Source organism: Scyliorhinus canicula, chromosome 5 (assembly GCF_902713615.1).
Source record: "Scyliorhinus canicula chromosome 5, sScyCan1.1, whole genome shotgun sequence".
Lineage (NCBI taxonomy): Eukaryota > Metazoa > Chordata > Chondrichthyes > Carcharhiniformes > Scyliorhinidae > Scyliorhinus > Scyliorhinus canicula.
This window is the reverse complement of record NC_052150.1, coordinates 159616592-159634207: the sequence shown is the minus strand read 5'-3', so window position 1 is coordinate 159634207 and position 17616 is coordinate 159616592. Positions and strand designations below refer to the sequence as shown.

Here is a 17616-nt window from a genome sequence, read left to right as displayed (position 1 = left end):
TGCTCAGTGCTAGAATAGGAGGTTCGGCAGGGCCAAGCCTCCTTCTTTGTAGGATGGTTTTCCGTATCTTCGGGTTCTTTCCCATCCAGACGAAGGTGATGATCAGTTTATCAACCCTGGTGAAGAAGGATTTGGGAATGAAGATCGGGAGTGATCTGAATTGGAAGAGGAACCTTGGCAGCACGTTTATTTTTATCATCTGCACTCTTCCCGCCAGGGAGAGTGGGAGCGAGTCCCATCTCCATCGGTCCCTCTTCACCTCCTCCACCAGACCTGTTTATCCCTACTGTTTTCAACCTGTTAGCCAGTTCTGATTTCATGCCAGTATATCGCCTCCTATCCTATGTGCTTTTATTTGGCTATACAACATCCTCTGGGGGACTTTATCAAAATCTTTCTGAAAATCCAAATATACTACGTCCATCAACTTTCCGTTTTGCAATTTTGGTAGGAGCATCATCAGAAAACTTCGAACAAGTTTGTCAAACATGATTTCCCATTTGTAAATCCATGCTGAATGTGCCTTATCAGATGATGATTGTCCAAGTTTCATTTATCAAATCATTTTTCTATCATTTCTAGCATTTTGCCTAGTACTTATTAAGGCTAAAAGGTCTCCAGTGTCCTGTTCTCTCCCTCCCTTCCTTCTTAAATAATGGGGTGACATTTGCTACCTTCCAATCTTCAGGAGCCATTCCAAAATCTATAGAATTCTGGAAGATGATCACCAATGCATTCACTATCTCTATAAGAACCTCTTTCAACGCTCTGGGATACATAACATCGAGTCCCAGGACTTATCAACTTTCAGGCCGATTAATTTCTCCAATACAATCTTCTTACTTATACCAATTTCCTTCAACTCCTCATTCTCCCTTGGCCTATGGATCTCTAATTCTGTGAGATTACTTGTATCTTCCTTAGTGAAAACAGACAAAGTAATAATTTAGCTTCTCTGCCATTTCTCTATTCCCCATTATGAATTCTCCTGACTTTGCCTGTAATGGACCCACATTTGTCTTCACTAAATATTTACTATTTACATACCTATAGAAGCATTTACAGACTGTTTCTTTGCTTTTCTGAGATTGCATTTATATTCTATTCTCCCTTTCTTTATCTGTCTTGGCCTTCCTTTGCTGTATTCTAAAAGCCACCCAATCCTCGTTTACTACTATTTCTAGGAACTTTATAACCCTTTTCTTTTAATCTTATGCAATCCTGAACTTCCTTTGTCAACCATGGATGACTATTTTCAGGGGGGTTTTGTACCTTGAAGGAATGTATAGTTGCTGTAAGCTTATTTGAAAACTCTCCATTTCTTATGCACCGTTACATTTTTTAACATACTTTCCCAATCCATCTCAGCCAATTTGTCCCTCAGGCCTTCATAATGTCCTTTATTCAGCATTAACGCCCTGCCTTCAGATTGAACTTCCTCACTTTCAAATATAATGTAAAATACTATCAAATTGTGGTTACTCATCCCTAAAGATTATACGGGCAAGAGGATAAAGAAGCTCAGAATCTCTCACTCTCAGTCTGTAACTACAGGCCAGCATTTCATTCACTTATTTAATTGTTTTTTGCACATATCTGCCATGAAGCACACTGATGTCATCTGTGAGGGTTTCCCAATTTGGAACTCCAGGTCATTGGGGTGAATAGTTCTGTTCTGGTGTGAGGAGACAAGTGAAACCCCAGTGAGAATAAATAACCCAGTTGGGTAACAATTATTACAAGACTATTTATTAAAGCAAAAACAAATACAAACTGAACTATTCTTACTTTCACCAAAAGATGCATGAATTATTAAACACATGCAGTTTCTGTAGAAATATTTTAAAACTGCTGTTACAAAAGTTTACTGCACTGCCTTGGCTCTAAGACTTAGAAGCTCGTTTGCTGTAAATTTGGCCTTCAGGCTTGGTGGCTAGAAACTAGCCTGTCCACTTTCTGAGATTGCTAGATGGTAACTGTCTCTCCTGGCTTTTCATGGTCCCGGTAATTATACCTTTGTTGTTCTTTGATTATTGCTTCTCTATATTTGGCTGTCTGTCCCAATCATCTTCCCTAACTAGGCATTAACATGTGTATATCTCAGGTTCCTTCCCAATCATCTATAATCTGTTATTTATACTTGATTATTATCTAAATCCACTGGCATACCAATTGAGGCCCTTTGAATATTGTCTACTGCTGTCTTCAGCCAGGTTCATGACACTATCCAAGACATTTTAATGATTTATGGACATGGAACCCTAAGTCTTTTGGACCTCTACTGTTTTCACCACTTAGAATTACCCTGTACTATCCTTCTTGGGACTAAATTACTTATATCTATTCACTTAATCTGCTTACATCTCTTTGTAATTTTATGCCATCATTTACACCGTTTAGAATGTTTGTTTGTCTTTGGCAAACTTGGATACCTGGCTGTCTACCCCAGCATCTAAAATATTAACAAATAGTGAACAATTGAAGCCCCAATACCTCCCCTTACAAGAAACCACAACTTGCATCCTGCCAATTACAGTGCCTGCCCATTATCCCTATTCTCTGACTCCTGACATTCAGACAGTTTCTTAACCAATTTGCTTTCAATTCGATGAGCTTCAATTTTGGTTAGAAATCTTTTTCGAAAGTTTTATCAAATGCATTCTGGAAGTCCAGACACATTCTCCAGTCATCTCTTCCAAAAAAAAATCAGATTCTTTATGGATGTAGCGTGCAGTGGCATCTAGTTGAAGTGTGGGTGGCATTTAACTATCAAGCTGCAGAAAATCAAAGCTGCACAGGGTCCTATGAATAATTCAGGAGCTCACCAAGTAAAAGTGCATTCAATCAACACACTGTACAGCGAGTTTGGTGAGCACCTGATCTTATTTATTCTAGGCAGTACTTTACCAGGAACTGAAAATGTACTCCCTCCGTTCTCCTTGTAGAACATTCAAAGACATTGGGCGGGATTCTCTGATCCTGTGCCAGGTTGGAGAATCGCTGGGAGGGGCGTGAATCCCGTATCTCTCTCCAGCGACCGGATAATCAGCGGCAATGGCATAGGCGCGGTTGCCGCGCTGCCAGTCGAATGCCCGCCGAGTTCTGCCGGTGTCGTTCACGTGTGGTCCTACCAGGTGGGACCTCGCCGTTCTGGCTGTGGGGGTCGTCTTGGTGAGGGGAGGGGGGTCCAACTCCAGGGGGGGGCTCCATGGTGGCCTGGCCCGCGATTGGGGGCTATCGATCGGCGGGCGTGCTAATTCCAGGGAGGGCCGATGTTCCTCCGCGCCGGGCCCCTGTAGGGCTCCGCCATGTTGCCCGGGGACCAGCACGGAGACGGCAACCCATGCGCACACCCGCGCTGGCCATGACGCACATGCCATGCTGGCCCCCTGTGTGGCACATAGAACATACAGTGCAGAAGGAGGCCATTCAGTCCATCAAGTCTGCACCGACCCACTTCAGCCCTCACCCACCCTATCCCGGCAACCCACTAACCCCTCCTAACATTTTGTGGTCACTAAGGGCAATTTATCATGGCCAATCCACCTAACCAGCACATCTTTGGACTGTGGGAGGAATCCGGAGCACAGGATCGCTGCTCCTAGTGGCCAGATGATGTCATTGTAAAACCCTCCGGCGTTAACACTTAGCCCCATTATCGGAGAATCCCGGCCATTGATCGATTACGAATTGAATTTCCTAAAATGCTCATTAGGTGGCATCAAAGGACTGTTTATCAGGCAGAGTTTTCACTTGAATTTAGCTGTACTTCAACTCATACAATGTGCTAAACTAGTTACATGATTATTTTCAGACTTTTCAGTGTGGGGGACTCCTCTTGCAGGTAGCCCACCTATCCTAATTTTGGAAAGATAATATCAGCTAACCAAAGAGTAACCCAATCAAAGTCACTTTCTACCCTTCATAATATTGAGCTGATTTAGAAGTGTGATGTTGCATCCTAACTTGCACTTAATCCTGTTTACATATTGCCTTTGGGCTTGTGGACCCAAATTGCTTCCCAGCCTGGCAATACCTCAAATTTTAAGTTCCCATCCTTGTTTGCAAATCCCTTCATAATTTCTCCTCCAGCCAACCCTCAAATTTAAAAAATGAATATTTATGGCACAGAGCACCATTTGGCTCCTCATGCATTTGCAAACCTAAGAAGTGCTATCCAAGTTAATCCCACTTTTCAGCTCTTTGCCGGTAACCAGTGCAATTTAAGAGAATATCCAAGAATTTAAAAAATGTGATGAGGATTATATTATGTGCTATTATTTTCAATGCCTCTTCTGATAAAGTATGGCTTAGAACCTTATCCATCTGTCCTACACCTCTGGGGTCTGTAAATACACATGTCAATGTCCGTCTGTTCCTCTGTATTTCTCAGTATCCATGTCGTTTTTTTCCTCCCCAAATGCATTTCGTAATTTTCCCAACTTAATTCCATGTGCCACTGTTCTGTCCACTTGAACAGTCAACTGATGACTCCCCGCAGTCTAGTTTTCTTCCTCACTATCAACAGGACACATTCAATTTTACATAAATTTCTTTGTCATGTCCCTACATTTAGGTCTAAATCAGCAATACATATTACCACAAAGAGCAAGGAATCTAATATAAAACCTTGCGGAACTCCACTGGTAAGAGGCTTAGGAGTCACAAAAAAACCTCCTGAGGTAATTTTGAGTCAATTTTGGATACAATTTAACATACCTTTTCTGGCCAGTCTCTGACTTGAGACCTTTTCAAATGCTGTGTGAGAAACCATTTAATAATAATCCTTATTATTACAAGTCGGCTTACATTAACACTGCAATGAAGTTACTGTGAAAAGCCCCTAGTTGCCACATTCCGGTGCCTGTTAGGGTACACGGAGGGAGAATTCAGAATGTCCAAATTACCTAACAGCACGTCTAGTCACGACATTCCGGCACCTGTACAAAGAGGGAGAATTCAGAATAATTAAAATTGGGGAATACAAGAATTTTGGCTTCTTGTATTCCCCAATTTAAATTATTCTGAATTCTCCCTCTTTGTACAGGTGCCGGAATGTGGTGACTAGGGGCTTTACACAATAACTTAATTGCAGTGTTAATGTAAGTCTACTTGTGACAATAAAAAGATTATTATTCTTATTGGAGGACATGTCTTAAATGGCCAAGGCACTAAGCTCTCAAATTCCCTCCTTAAATGCCTCCACCTCTCTCCTCTCCCTAAAACCTACCCCTTGGACCAAGCTATTAATGTTTCCATTTTTTGGGGTGATAGCATTGTGAAAGGACTTAGAATGTTTTCCTACATTAAAGTTACTCAGTGCAATTTGTTGTTGCTGTTTCTGCATGTTCATATGGAACAATCATTAAATTATTCCAATCCTGTCCCCAAACTCTGGATTGGTATGAGTAGGCACATGCATTTGGTTTTACCTTTTGAGGGGAGACAGTAGTATCAGTGACAGCAGTATCACTGGATTAGTAATTCAGGAGACCAGGCTAATATTCTGCAAACACAAAATCCCACCATGGCAGCTGGTGGAATTTAAACTGAACTAATTTTTTTTAAATCTGGAATTGAAAGATGGTCCCAGCAATGTGTTTTGAGATATCAGTGACGATGACCATGAATCCATTCTCAATTGACATAAAAATCCATCTGGTTCACTAATGTCCTTGAGGGAATGAAATCTGCTGTCCTTACCTGGTCTGGTCTACATGTGACTCCAGATCCGCACTGTGGCTGACTCTCAACTGCCCTATGAAATGGCCAACCAAGTAATCAAATGCTGGCCTTGTCAGCGATATCCACATCCCATGAAAAAAATCAATTTTAATAAAATGTTTGTGGTGCACTTCTAACATTTTGCCAAAGATATTTCTCAAAACGCTTTACATTGGTTAAATGTCTTTGATTTACAATTTGCAGATTATATATATGTTATTTTGCCTCACTTTCCAGGAGTATTTTGAAAAGTCTATTTTCAATTCCACGTGAAGTTGATGGCCAATCTGGTTGCAATCCCAAGGTGGTGAGTTTTGAACCTGCTGATTTCCACATGTGCTGGCACCAGTGGTTCTACCCGATTCAGGTTAAATTTATTCAGGCAGGCTCCACGCAGCATTGCCACTGCCATCAGATGCCTGCCTCAAATTTGGGAGTGGGGTAAAAGAGAGAAATGTTTCAACAGTCTCCAATGATGAAAATGTTTCTTTAATAAGAAGTGTGTCTTGCCTTGTGCAGTCCTTTCATTCTTAAAACTGACCTAATTGTTCTTTTTTCTATATGTTATTAACCTGGACTTGGGTATACAGTACATATTTCAAAAATGTATAGTTAACAATATATAGAAATATAGAATTGTAGTAAACAGTAAGGGGAATGCAACAGACGTCAGGAACAGACTGGTGAAATGGTCAGACAACTGGCAAACAAAATTTCACAGAAATATGAGCATATGAAATTCAGGCTGTCTGCTCCGCCATTCAATAAGATCATGGCTGATTTTAGCACAGGCTGATTTAGCACAATGGGCTAAACAGCTAGCTTGGAATGCAGAACAATGCCAACAGCGCGGGTTCAATTCCTGTACCGGCCTCCCCAAACAGGCGCCAGAATGTGGCGACTAGGGGCTTTTCACAGTAACTTCATTGAAGCCTACTTGTGACGATAAGCGATTATTATTATTATTGTGGCTTCAACTTCACATTCTGCCTACCACCAATAATAAATTTAGTACTTTTGGTGGAAAGAATAGGGAGAGGCGATATAAACTAAATGGTAAAAGCAAATTACTGCAGATGCCGGATCTTGAAAGAAAAACAGAAAATTCCTGTACAATCTCAGCAGGTGTGAGGGCATCTATAGAGAGAATGGAGCTAATGCTTAAGAGTCTGGATGACTCTTTGTCAAAGGAGTTAGCGTTTCGAGTCTGGATGACTCTTTGTCAAAGGAGTTAGCGTTTCAAGTCTGGATGAATCTTTGTCAAAGGAGTTAACGCTTCAAATCTGGATGACTCTTTGTCAAAGGAGTTAACGCTTCGAGTCTGGATGAATCTTTGTCAAAGGAGTTAACGCTTAGGAGTCTGGAGGACTCTTTGTCAAGGAGTCATCTAGACCTGAAGCGTTAGCTCTGTTCTCTATCCACAGATGCTATCAGATTTTTAAAATGCTATCATTTTAAAGGGGATGCAGGAACATAGAGGCCTGCGATATGGGTACGTTCACCTCTGAAGGCAGGACAAACGGAGAAGGTGTTAGAAAAGCAAATGGGATCCATACATAGAGAGTACACAAAAGTAAAGTTATGCAAAATCTTTATGAAACACTTGTCAGGTTTCAGATTTTTTTCAATTCTGGGTACCATACTTTAGGAAGGATATCAAGGCCTTTGATAGGGTGCAGCAGGCATTTTCTAGAATGGTACCAAGGATAAGGGACTTCAATATATGGACAAACTAGAGAGCTTGAGGGTATTAATCATGCGAGCTGGGAGTGTTAAGAGATTTGATACAGGTATTCAAATGTGATCTATGATGGTTTGGAATGCACTGTCTGAGAGTATGAAAGAAGCAGTTTTAATAATAACTTTCAGAAGGTGTTTGGATAAATACAGGTACCTAAATGTGAGAAGGACCAATTGTTAATTATTTCAAGGTGCAAGTACAAGCACATTGAGTCGAATGGCCTCCATCTGGTTTGTATCACTACATGATTTTAGAATGAAGGAGAATATATCCAGTAACATACCCCTGGCATTAATGTATTTGAATATTCCCACCTAAGTATGGGTGGTCCCATTAAACAACTCCTGCCACTTCCTTTAGCAAAAGTGAACGGTGATGCATCAGACATCTGGTGGAATGCCTCTGGCTGTCCCCTCACTGGCTGAACTTTGGCGATTGGAGGACAAATACTCCAAATAGGTGCTTACAATCTTGAATGCACAGCCTACGGGGGTGGTAGAGGCAGATTCAATTGCGACTTTCCAAAGACAATTCGGTAAGCACTGGAAGGGAAAATATTTGTAAGGCCTCAGGGAGAAAGCCAGAGAGTTGGACTAGTTACATTGCCAGCACAGGCTCAACAATCCAAATTTCCTCCTCCTGTGCTCCATTCTATGATTCTATGTTGAAGTTAACATTCATGCTAAACATCTACTGCCAATGAGTTAACTACGAGAGCAGAAACCCCTTCCTTCTGTTTTTTAATCAATACTTTCAAGTGGGGACCTGGAATTCACTGCCAGAGGAGGTGGTGCAAGCAGGTAAGATAGTGATACTTAAGAGGCTTCTTGACAAATACATGAATACATGAATAGGATGGGAATAGAGGGATCCGGACCAAAAAGGTTTTAGGTTAGACAGGCAGCATGGTCGGGGTATGCTTGGAGGACCGAAGGGTCTGTTCCTGTGCTGTACTTTTCTTTGTTTGTTCTTGAAAAAAAAGACAACCTCAACATATTCCTTTTATCTTCCATAAGTACATTTGAATCACACATCTAACAATAAACTGATTTGAATTTCACACTTGGGGATGTTAAGTGAAAATATCAACCAGGGCTGAGATTTTAACATGGGCCTTGCAAATGTCCACGGCTCATCCGCTGACTTGGCAGAGTTGCTGAGGAACCTAGGGGAGAGATATTTTTTGCAACAATGTTGCTGATACTGATACACTTCAGGGAAGAAAACAAACTTAACTCTGGAGTCAAATTGAAATGGTTCTTCATTTTTATTGATGCAAGACCAATAAGGGCAATTACTTTGTTAATTATTGCAACAAAGTTAATTAAAGCATAATAATTTCTACAATAAGTTAATTTATTAAATCTACTGACCATTCATACTGCATAATTTGTAAAACACTCACTCAGAATGTTGTATAGCACACATGATTCAGAGAGCCAGAAGTAATTTTAAACATTCTAGGATTGAGCTATGGGATCAAACATACCCATCCAGAATATAACAGAATGGTACCAGATTCATCACAGCAGAGGCAACATGGCTATCCCTCCTCATTTAGCTTCTCTAATTTTGCTTCAAATCGCCTTCTGCTGGAATCTAAAATGGTAACGCCATGTTTTTTAAAGTCATATCCAATCCTTTCTAGTTCCTCTATGCGATTTTTCAAATTGTTTGCACTGAATTCCAATATTCTTGGCTTCTTCAATAATTGCTTAATATTAATGTCACTTTCTAGAAGACAATTGATTTTGTTGGAAAGTTTTTCGAATGAAGCGTAGAACGCTGGTGGATAATCCAAAAAGAATTTCTTCACTTCTTCAGCTGTGCATCCTAATAGCTGCAACTGCTCACTTATATTTTTGAAATTTCTTTTCATGTAGTCACTGGAGAGGTCTAAAACCTCAGCACCATGCCCCTGAAGTAGCTTTATAAGTTCACTGTTGCTCGGTTTTAGTGCTTCTGTGAAAAAGTCTACATTTGTTTTTATCCTTTTGGTGCTTCGTAGAAGTATGTAAGCATTTTTAGTGATAATCCGTTTAACAAAAGCATCCGGGTCCTTGTCACCTAAACTGACACCAAGGCTTCGCAGAAGTTTTACCATCTGCTTGTTTAGTTCTAAACTGTTTGAAAATGTTCGTGGAGCAGTAGTCAAAATGCGATGCAAGTCCTTTGAGGTCAAGCCAAGGGAACAAAGAAATTTTATATTTTTTTCAAGATTTCCATTGTCACTTGAACGAAAATATGATTCTGGAGAACGTTCAATAACGCTTACAATCTCAGAATCTGTGTTGAAAATGCTCCGCCATATCTGCCATCTTTCTTCAAGATGGCAAAAGGAACGTGTGATGGCTCGGGGGTACCTTGATATAATACTTGCAATGGTCTCGCGATTGGCACCCTTGCTTCTCAAAAACTCTGCCACACCCTCTTCATTGGTGATAACCTTTCTCAAGACTCCAGGCTGCCTCCTCCTCGCCATCATAATATCCACACCCAGAACAGTCAGGTTGTTCAACAAAACAGTATTTTCTGGTTTTTGGATTGTGCCTGTTGAATCATTGTGACTAGAAGTACACATTCTCAGATACGATATCTTCAACTGTGCTGATGGAAACCACTTTGGTAAATCAGGAACTCTTGTTCTGCACAGGTACATTTGCATTATTTGGGCGGCCAGTCTGGCTGCCATATCTCTACAATAACCACAGCAGATATACTGTTAGGTTACAACCTTTCAAATCTATATTGATGGAAGAAAGAACAAGCAATGTTGTTGGTGTTAATGAAGTGAACATCTTAATGACAAAATTGAGTTATTTTCCTGTTTTATTAATAGTTTTATATAATTTTCAGAAATTAGGGTTGAGAATAAAAATTGGGATATTGAAAGTTATGCTGACAAGTAAGGTTAGGACATTAATGATATCAAAACTTGGATAAATAAATAAAAAAGCCTGGGAGAACTAACGGAGAAGCTCCAGCATCCAAAAGGGAATGAGCTCTGTTGTCTCCAAATACTGGACTTCCTCTGTAAGTAGGCCCATCGTTCCCTCAGTTATCCAGACTGGGGGAAGAGTGCAGACATATATGAACGACTGCTAGAGGAGAAGAGGGTCCCACTGGATGAAGAGAGGTGGGAGGAAGAACTAGGAATCATAATTTGGGGGGGGGGGGGGGGAGGCGAGATACTATTCAGGGTGACCTCCACCTCCTTGTGCACAAGGCTGAGCCTGACAAAGCTAAAGGTTTGACAGGACACGCATGAGCAGGTTCTTCCCAGAGATGTAAAACAGATGCAGGCGGTGTCAGGGGAGTCCAGCTAACCACTCCCACATGTGCTGGTCCTGCCCAAGGTTGACCAGATTCTGGACCACCTTCTTCGAGACCATGTCCGAGGTCCTGAGGATCATTTGTGTGGTAGACAGAACATAGTTTTGGTTGAAGGCAGCATCCTGTTGGTGAAAAATAGCAAAGCCACAAATGGGCCCCAAGGCCAGCACTTGTCACCAGTCTACTTCAAATTACCCTGGCAAGGTAAGGCATCACAAAAATTTGAGCAACAAGTGAAATTAGCCATTTTACACTGCTACTATGCAGCAGCAACACAATTGATATTTTCCACAAACAGGATGCTGCCATCAACCAAAAATATGTTCTGTCTATCACACAAATGAAGTGTTATATATACTTCAGTGCTGGTCCGATGCCAGGCATATAGACCATTCATCCCAACAGCTGGCAGATGATCTCAAACTGCAGGCAAAAAACACATGTCCATGCATCCCACCCTTTTCTGAATTAAACAAAAGCATGGGGGCAATAACAAAATCTGAAAATACTGGACAATCTCAGCAGGTCTTACAGCATCTGTGGAGAGAGAAGGGAGCTAACGTTTTGAATTTGGATGACTGACAAAGCTATGTGAACTGGAAATAGGGTTTGATTTATACCATTCTGAGCGACGTGGAATGGTGGGGCTGGATCAGCCACTATCACGCCCTTCTTGCCTTAATCACCTTTTTGGAGAGGTGGTGGTACAGTGGTATTGTCTCTGGACTAGTTACGAGACCCAGAGTAATGCTCTGGGGACCCAGGTTCAAATCCCACCACTGCAGATGGTGAAAATAGAATTCAATAAAAATCTGGAATTAAAAGTCTAATGATGTACATGAAACCATTGTCGATTGTTGTAAAACCCATCTGGTTAACTAATGGCCTTTAGGGACAGAGCAATGTGGTTGACTCTTGACTGTCCCCTCAAGGGCAATTCGGGATGGGCAGTAAATGCTGGCACAGCCTGCGATGCCCAGGTCCCATGAACAAATTTTTTCAAAATTACATCCCTTTCCTCTTTCTGTCCATGACATCTTTGTCAAATTCCACCTATTGCTGGCCCTCTATCCAGCCCCACCTCTCCAGGACTAGGCAGGGTAGATGTAGGAAGGATTTTCCCAATGGCCGAGCAGTCTAGAACAGGGAGTCACAGTCTGAGGATATGGGGTAGACCATTAATTGCTTCTCAGACACTGATGCAGTTCACATCCAAATGCAGCAAGAGCTGGACAATATCCAGGCTTGGGATAACAAGTGGGAAGTAACATTCGTGCCACACAAGAGCCTGGCAATGCCTTGTGACATGAGGGGATCTAACCATCGCCCGTTGACATTGAATTGCATTACCATTGCTGAAACCCCCACTATCAACGTCCTGGGGGTTACCATTGACCAGAAACTGAACTGGACTAACCATATAAATACCGTGGCTACAAGACTAGGTCAAAGGCTAGGAATCCGGCGGCAAGTAACTCACCTCCTGACCCCCCTAACCCTGTCCAGAATCTACAAGGCATAGGTCATGAGTGTGATGGATTGATTACTCTCCACTTGCCTGGACGAATGCAGCTCCACAAACACTTATTATGGACCAGGGATTAAAGAACTCCAAAGTGTACATTGGCGTTCACCTGACCTACAACTTTTAATAGATTGTGATATGGGGAGCACACGGCCCACTCTGCAGGTGTGGGTACAGCAGAAATGGCAAAGTATTTTAAAAAACAAAACAATGTTTATTCTATGAATTCAAGTTAACATTTTTAAAACATAGTGAAATTCTTAGCAACAATTAATTCAAATACAACCCCCAAAGAATACAACACTAGGTAATGCTTAAGCTGTCCTTTTGACATCCATAAGACTTTTTTTTTAAATCCTTTAAAACAGAAGCACATTAGGTTTAAATTCACTACTGAGAACAGTTACCATGTTGAAATCAGCAAATAGACATTCATGAGCTTGCAGATTCACACACATCCTGCTGTGATTGCAGCTTCTCCAAAACTAAAATGAAACCAAACCCACCATGCAGCAAAAAGCCTAAAGCTAAAGTAAAAAGCTGACAGACAGCCCAGCTCCACCCACTCTCTTGACATCACTGCAGTAATAAACACCCATTTCTTAAAGTTACACCCACGACAGTTATTCTATAAAAACACCCATTTCTTAAAGGTACTCTCACATGACACACTCAAGAAGCTTGACACCATTGCGATGAATTCAGGAATTTCAGATATATTGTGCAGGCTGAGCATCCCTTACCGAAATTACGAAAATGGAAAAATTCCAAAATCTGCACTTTTTTTCAAGCGCACCACAAATGCGCAATTCCTTATGCACGCCGCACATGCGCAGTTCCCATCGTTCCACACATGTGCAGTTCCCAATAGCACTGCACATGCGCAGTTCCTACCACGCACCGCACATGCGTAATTCCCAATGCACTGCACACTTGCGCATTATATTCCAAAATCAAAAAATTCCGAACTCCAATGCGCACTCGGCCCCAAACATTTCAGATAAGCGATTTTCAACACGTATTATGTGTATTTGGTGCAGTAAGGGTTAAAAGCCTGGGTTAGTGTGTATGACTGCTGCAGTAGCGTTTTTAAAAATTCTGACTTATAAAGCAACTATCTTTTTGAGAGTCGAAGGTGTAATTAAAGCATCTTAAAAGCTTGGACTAATGGAATTTTGTTTGGATTAAGACGGTCCCCTATGGAGTAGTTAAGCAGATACATTGGGTGCGATTCTCCATCCTGCCAACCCCTTTTTCTGGCACGGCTCGTCCCCGCTGGCAGCAGGATCCTCCATTCCAGCAGCCAGCCAATGGGGTTTCCCATTGTGGCCACCCCACACCATCGGGAAACCCACAGGTGTGGGTATACTGCTGGCAAACGGAGCATCCCACCGATGGCGAATCCCACAGATTGTGTTCATCTTGGTAAGATTATGTGACTAATAGGAGGAACTAGAGTACCAGACATTTTGCAGAAAAGCAATTTAGTTTAGTTTGGGATATGAACGGAAGTCAAACATCTGCTGTCATTGCAGCTCAGTTAAAGATTTGACTGGGAACAGACTGAGTTCAAGATTTGCCCATGAACAAGATAGGCAGTCTCAACGGTGAGTTGAGAGCAACAGGAGTTCAGTTGGTTTTTGGAAGTCAAACCATGAGACAGTTTCTCAAGGCTTCAGCTAGAGATCCTGCATTATTCTGACAGGATTCAGGTCTATCTTTTAAAACATTCTCCAAAGAGCGTCTCTTAAGCAAATATACTAGGGACTGCTAACTGATTTCAAAGTGGGCTGAGAGCAGAGATGGTTTTGTTGTTGGCGTGGAAATAAAGATAGCAGCTAAGTGTTGTGTCACTGTATTGATTAGCATTGTGTAAGGGATAATAGCTATTTTCTTGTGTGATGTTAAAGATATTTTAATACTGTGTTAGTAATAAAGTTTATTTTAATATACTATATGCCTGGAACAAAATATCCTTTCCCCACAATCTTACAAAATTAAAATAAAATATTAGTGTTTCTGACCAGTATCCTGCCCACTGTTCAGGTCTGGTCCAGGATCGTAACATGATCCAGCGCAGAGCAGCCCAATTGATTCTCCCCCTTCCACAAACATTTAGCAGTTCAAGAAGGCAGCTCACCACCACCTTCTGAAGGGCAACTAGGGATGGGAAATAAATGCTGGCCCAGCCAGCAACGCCCACATCATTAAATTAATTTTAAAATAATTGCGGCAGATGGTACTAAATGCAGGTTTAAATGTCATGCCATCATTTAGGATCACATAAGGGCAGATCCAAATGGTTATATATTGTATCATGTGTAAATAGCTAGGCAGTAATAGTTATGTGCAAATAGTTCCAGAAGGCCACATTTCACAGCTGTACTAGAAACTTTTGTGAAATAGAACAAAGCCAGTTTAATAGTCCTTCTTTGCACCAGACATCATGGAAAAAATAAACAAAATGTTTCTGATCCCTCCGAGCTTAAAGTGTGATTATGAACAACACCTGAACCAAAAGACAATAAAGAACATCTGGCATATCTAAAAGTGAAAAGTTCGGGCAGCACGGTGGCACAGTGGGTTAGCCCTTCTGCCTCACGGCGCCGAGGTCCCAGGTTCCCGGCTCTGGGTCACTGTCCGTGTGGAGTTTGCACATTCTCCCCGTGCTTGCGTGGGTTTCATCCCCACAACCCAAAGATGTTCAAGGTAGGTGGATTGAATACGCTAAGTTTCCCCTTAATTGGAAAAAAAATGAATTGGGTACACTAAATTTATTTTTTAAAAAGTGAAAAGTTAGAATCAGTGGAAATCCAAAGAAATTTAGGGGTTCATGACACTGATCACCGAAATGCAGCGAAGCACCAAAAATGTCTAATGGAATGTTAGCCTTTAACTTGAAAGCTAAAATGTAAAGGGAATGCCAAGTAGATAGCTCTGGTTGCACCGTATTGTGTATAGTTCTGGGCACTGCTTCATATTTTTGTACATGTTCACCAAAATGTTCCAGGGAGTCATGGGCTAAATTACAAAGGAAATATTGCAGAAACGTGTATTCCTTAGAAAAATCTAAGATTGCAGGGACTCGATGGGCCGAATGGTCTCCTGCTGCACTGTAAATTCTATGATTTGATTAGGGTTGATGACTTAAAAGTATGAATTTTCCACTTGATCTGCACAAAGAGTGGCAGACAGGCAGAACTCCAAGCAGAAACCTCAAACAATATTCGGTCAAGTTTGGATTGCATTGAGATTATGTACCATGGTGTCACTGAATAAGCTGGTGGGATCGAATGCCCTATTCCCGTAGAGGCATGGTAGCACAGTGCTTAGCACTGTTGCTTCAGTGCACCAGGGTCCCAGGTTTGATTCCTGGCTTGAGTCACTGTCTGTGTGGAGTCTGCACGCTCTCCCCGTGTCTGCGTGGGTTTCCTCTGGGTGCTGCGTGGGTTTCCTCTGGGTGCTCTGGTTTCCTCCCACAAGTCCCGAAAGACGTGCTGTTAGGTTAATTGGACATTCGGAATTCTCCCTCTGTATATCCAAACAGGCACGGGTGTGTGGCAATTTTCACAGTAACTTCATTGCTGTGTTAATTGTAAGCCGACTCGTGACAATAAAGATTATTATTAAATGAACTTGATAGCACTTTGCAATTTAGTTTTGCAATTTCGTCATACGTTTGAACAGTTAAGCACCTTCTGGATTGCGGGTCACTACGCTGGGTCCAACATGCTGTGGGCGCCATGTGCAACTCCTAAAACATACAGAAATACACTCACCGCCGGCAGCAGAGGCACATCTGGCTGCTGCCCATAAACAGCTGCCAGAAGCTCTCCACAGCCACGTGCTCCAACTGGACCTGGGGAATGGCAGCACGGTGGGATGAAAAGCTTTTCAGCTGTTTTAACCCTGCTGCCAACCCTTCCCCCCCATCGGGACGGGGCCCACAATTACACTGACTCGCTCCCTATTGAGTGACCGCCTCGGGCTGCGCCAGTCACGGAGTTAAAATGGCCGCGCTCCTGCGGGAGAACCCGCTCACATCTCGCGAGAGGGGACGGCGCCTGCCTGTTGCTGTGGTAACCAGGCCCCACTCCCTCCCCCGTTCTCCGTCAACCCGACAGAGTCGGAGTGAGCGGCGCATCTGGTGCCTTCCCGGTAACTATCACTGCCCGGATTCCCGCAGACTGAGCGGCGGATCCCCTCGCTCCCCGTACTGTATTTTATTTTGACTGGCTTAGGAACAGTTTCAGAGATAGAGACATGTTTGGTTCATTATAATAACATAACTATTTACAGATGCACACAAGTACGGGTAGATCACTCAATCTGGACCCTGAGCTTTCTCCTACTCGGCCCTGGTCATATGACTCTTCCAACATCATGCGGGTAGGACTTTTTCTCCAGTCCCACACTTAACTCTTCCAGCCCTGAACATCCTAATACCACATCTCCCCAAGTCTTTGCCTAAATATATGTCACATTTATATTAATGTACTACCCCATACCCCCAAAGTATCTGGTTTCATAGGCTTAATCGGTCGGAAAGATTCACGACTCTGCCTGATCGTGCCCTTGTGAGCCTTCTCCGCCAGCGGGATGCTCTGTTTTGCCGGCAGCCTGGGGGTTTCCCGACGGCGTGGGGCTGCCCCACAATGGGAAACCCCATTGACCAGCCGTCCTAACAGAGCATCCCGTTGGTGGGATGAAGCTGAAATGGTGTGGCGGGATGGCGAATCCAGCCCCAGTAGCCCGCCCTTAGACTTTTGCTTTGGCTTAGAACAGCGCCGGCCCTAGGGTTGCTGGCGCCCCGGGGGGCAAGCTGAACTTCGGCGCCCTTGGGGGGGGGGGGGGGCGGCGGACCGGGGGGGGGGGCGCCGGGGGGGAGGGGGGGGGGGCGCCGGGGGGGAGGGGGGGGGGGCGCGCACCCGGGGGGGAGGGGAGGGGGGCGCGCACCCGGGAGGGGAGGGGGGGGCGCGGACCCGGGGGGGCGGGGGCGGGCGAGCGGGGGGGCGGACCGAGGGGATGGACCGGGGGGCCGCCCTGGGGGAGTGCGGCCACACTGGGGGAGCGCGGCCACCGCGCATGCGCTGGTTGGCGCCGGCCCAACTGCGCATGCGCGGGACCCGAGTCTGGCGCCCCCTAGCACATGGCGCCCCGGGCGACTGCCCGAGTTGCCGGTGCCTTGAGTCGGCCCTGGCTTAGAAACATAGAAGTAGGAGCAGGAGTAAATCATTTGACCCTTCAGCCTGCACCGCATTCAATATGATCACGGCTGATCTTCTGTCTCAAT

General features: G+C 43.4%; 1 protein-coding gene across 3 annotated transcripts; it reads right to left on the bottom strand.

The window, feature by feature from the left end:
- Positions 1-8708: 8708 nt before the first annotated feature.
- LOC119966373 (transcription termination factor 1, mitochondrial) lies at positions 8709-16319 on the bottom strand. Of its 3 annotated transcripts, none has more exons than XM_038797923.1 (2): positions 16019-16319; positions 8709-10208 (listed from the first exon to the last, which is right to left on the bottom strand). In XM_038797923.1, exon 2 carries the CDS (start codon positions 10155-10157, stop codon positions 9009-9011), a length of 1149 nt encoding a protein of 382 aa, XP_038653851.1. In that variant the 5' UTR covers positions 10158-10208; positions 16019-16319; the 3' UTR covers positions 8709-9008. The 3 variants fall into 3 exon arrangements, with proteins under 3 accessions (XP_038653851.1, XP_038653850.1, XP_038653852.1); XM_038797922.1 differs by having other exon boundaries at positions 16103-16319; XM_038797924.1 differs by lacking the exon at positions 16019-16319 and adding an exon at positions 15585-15985.
- Between the last annotated feature and the right edge of the window lie 1297 nt (positions 16320-17616).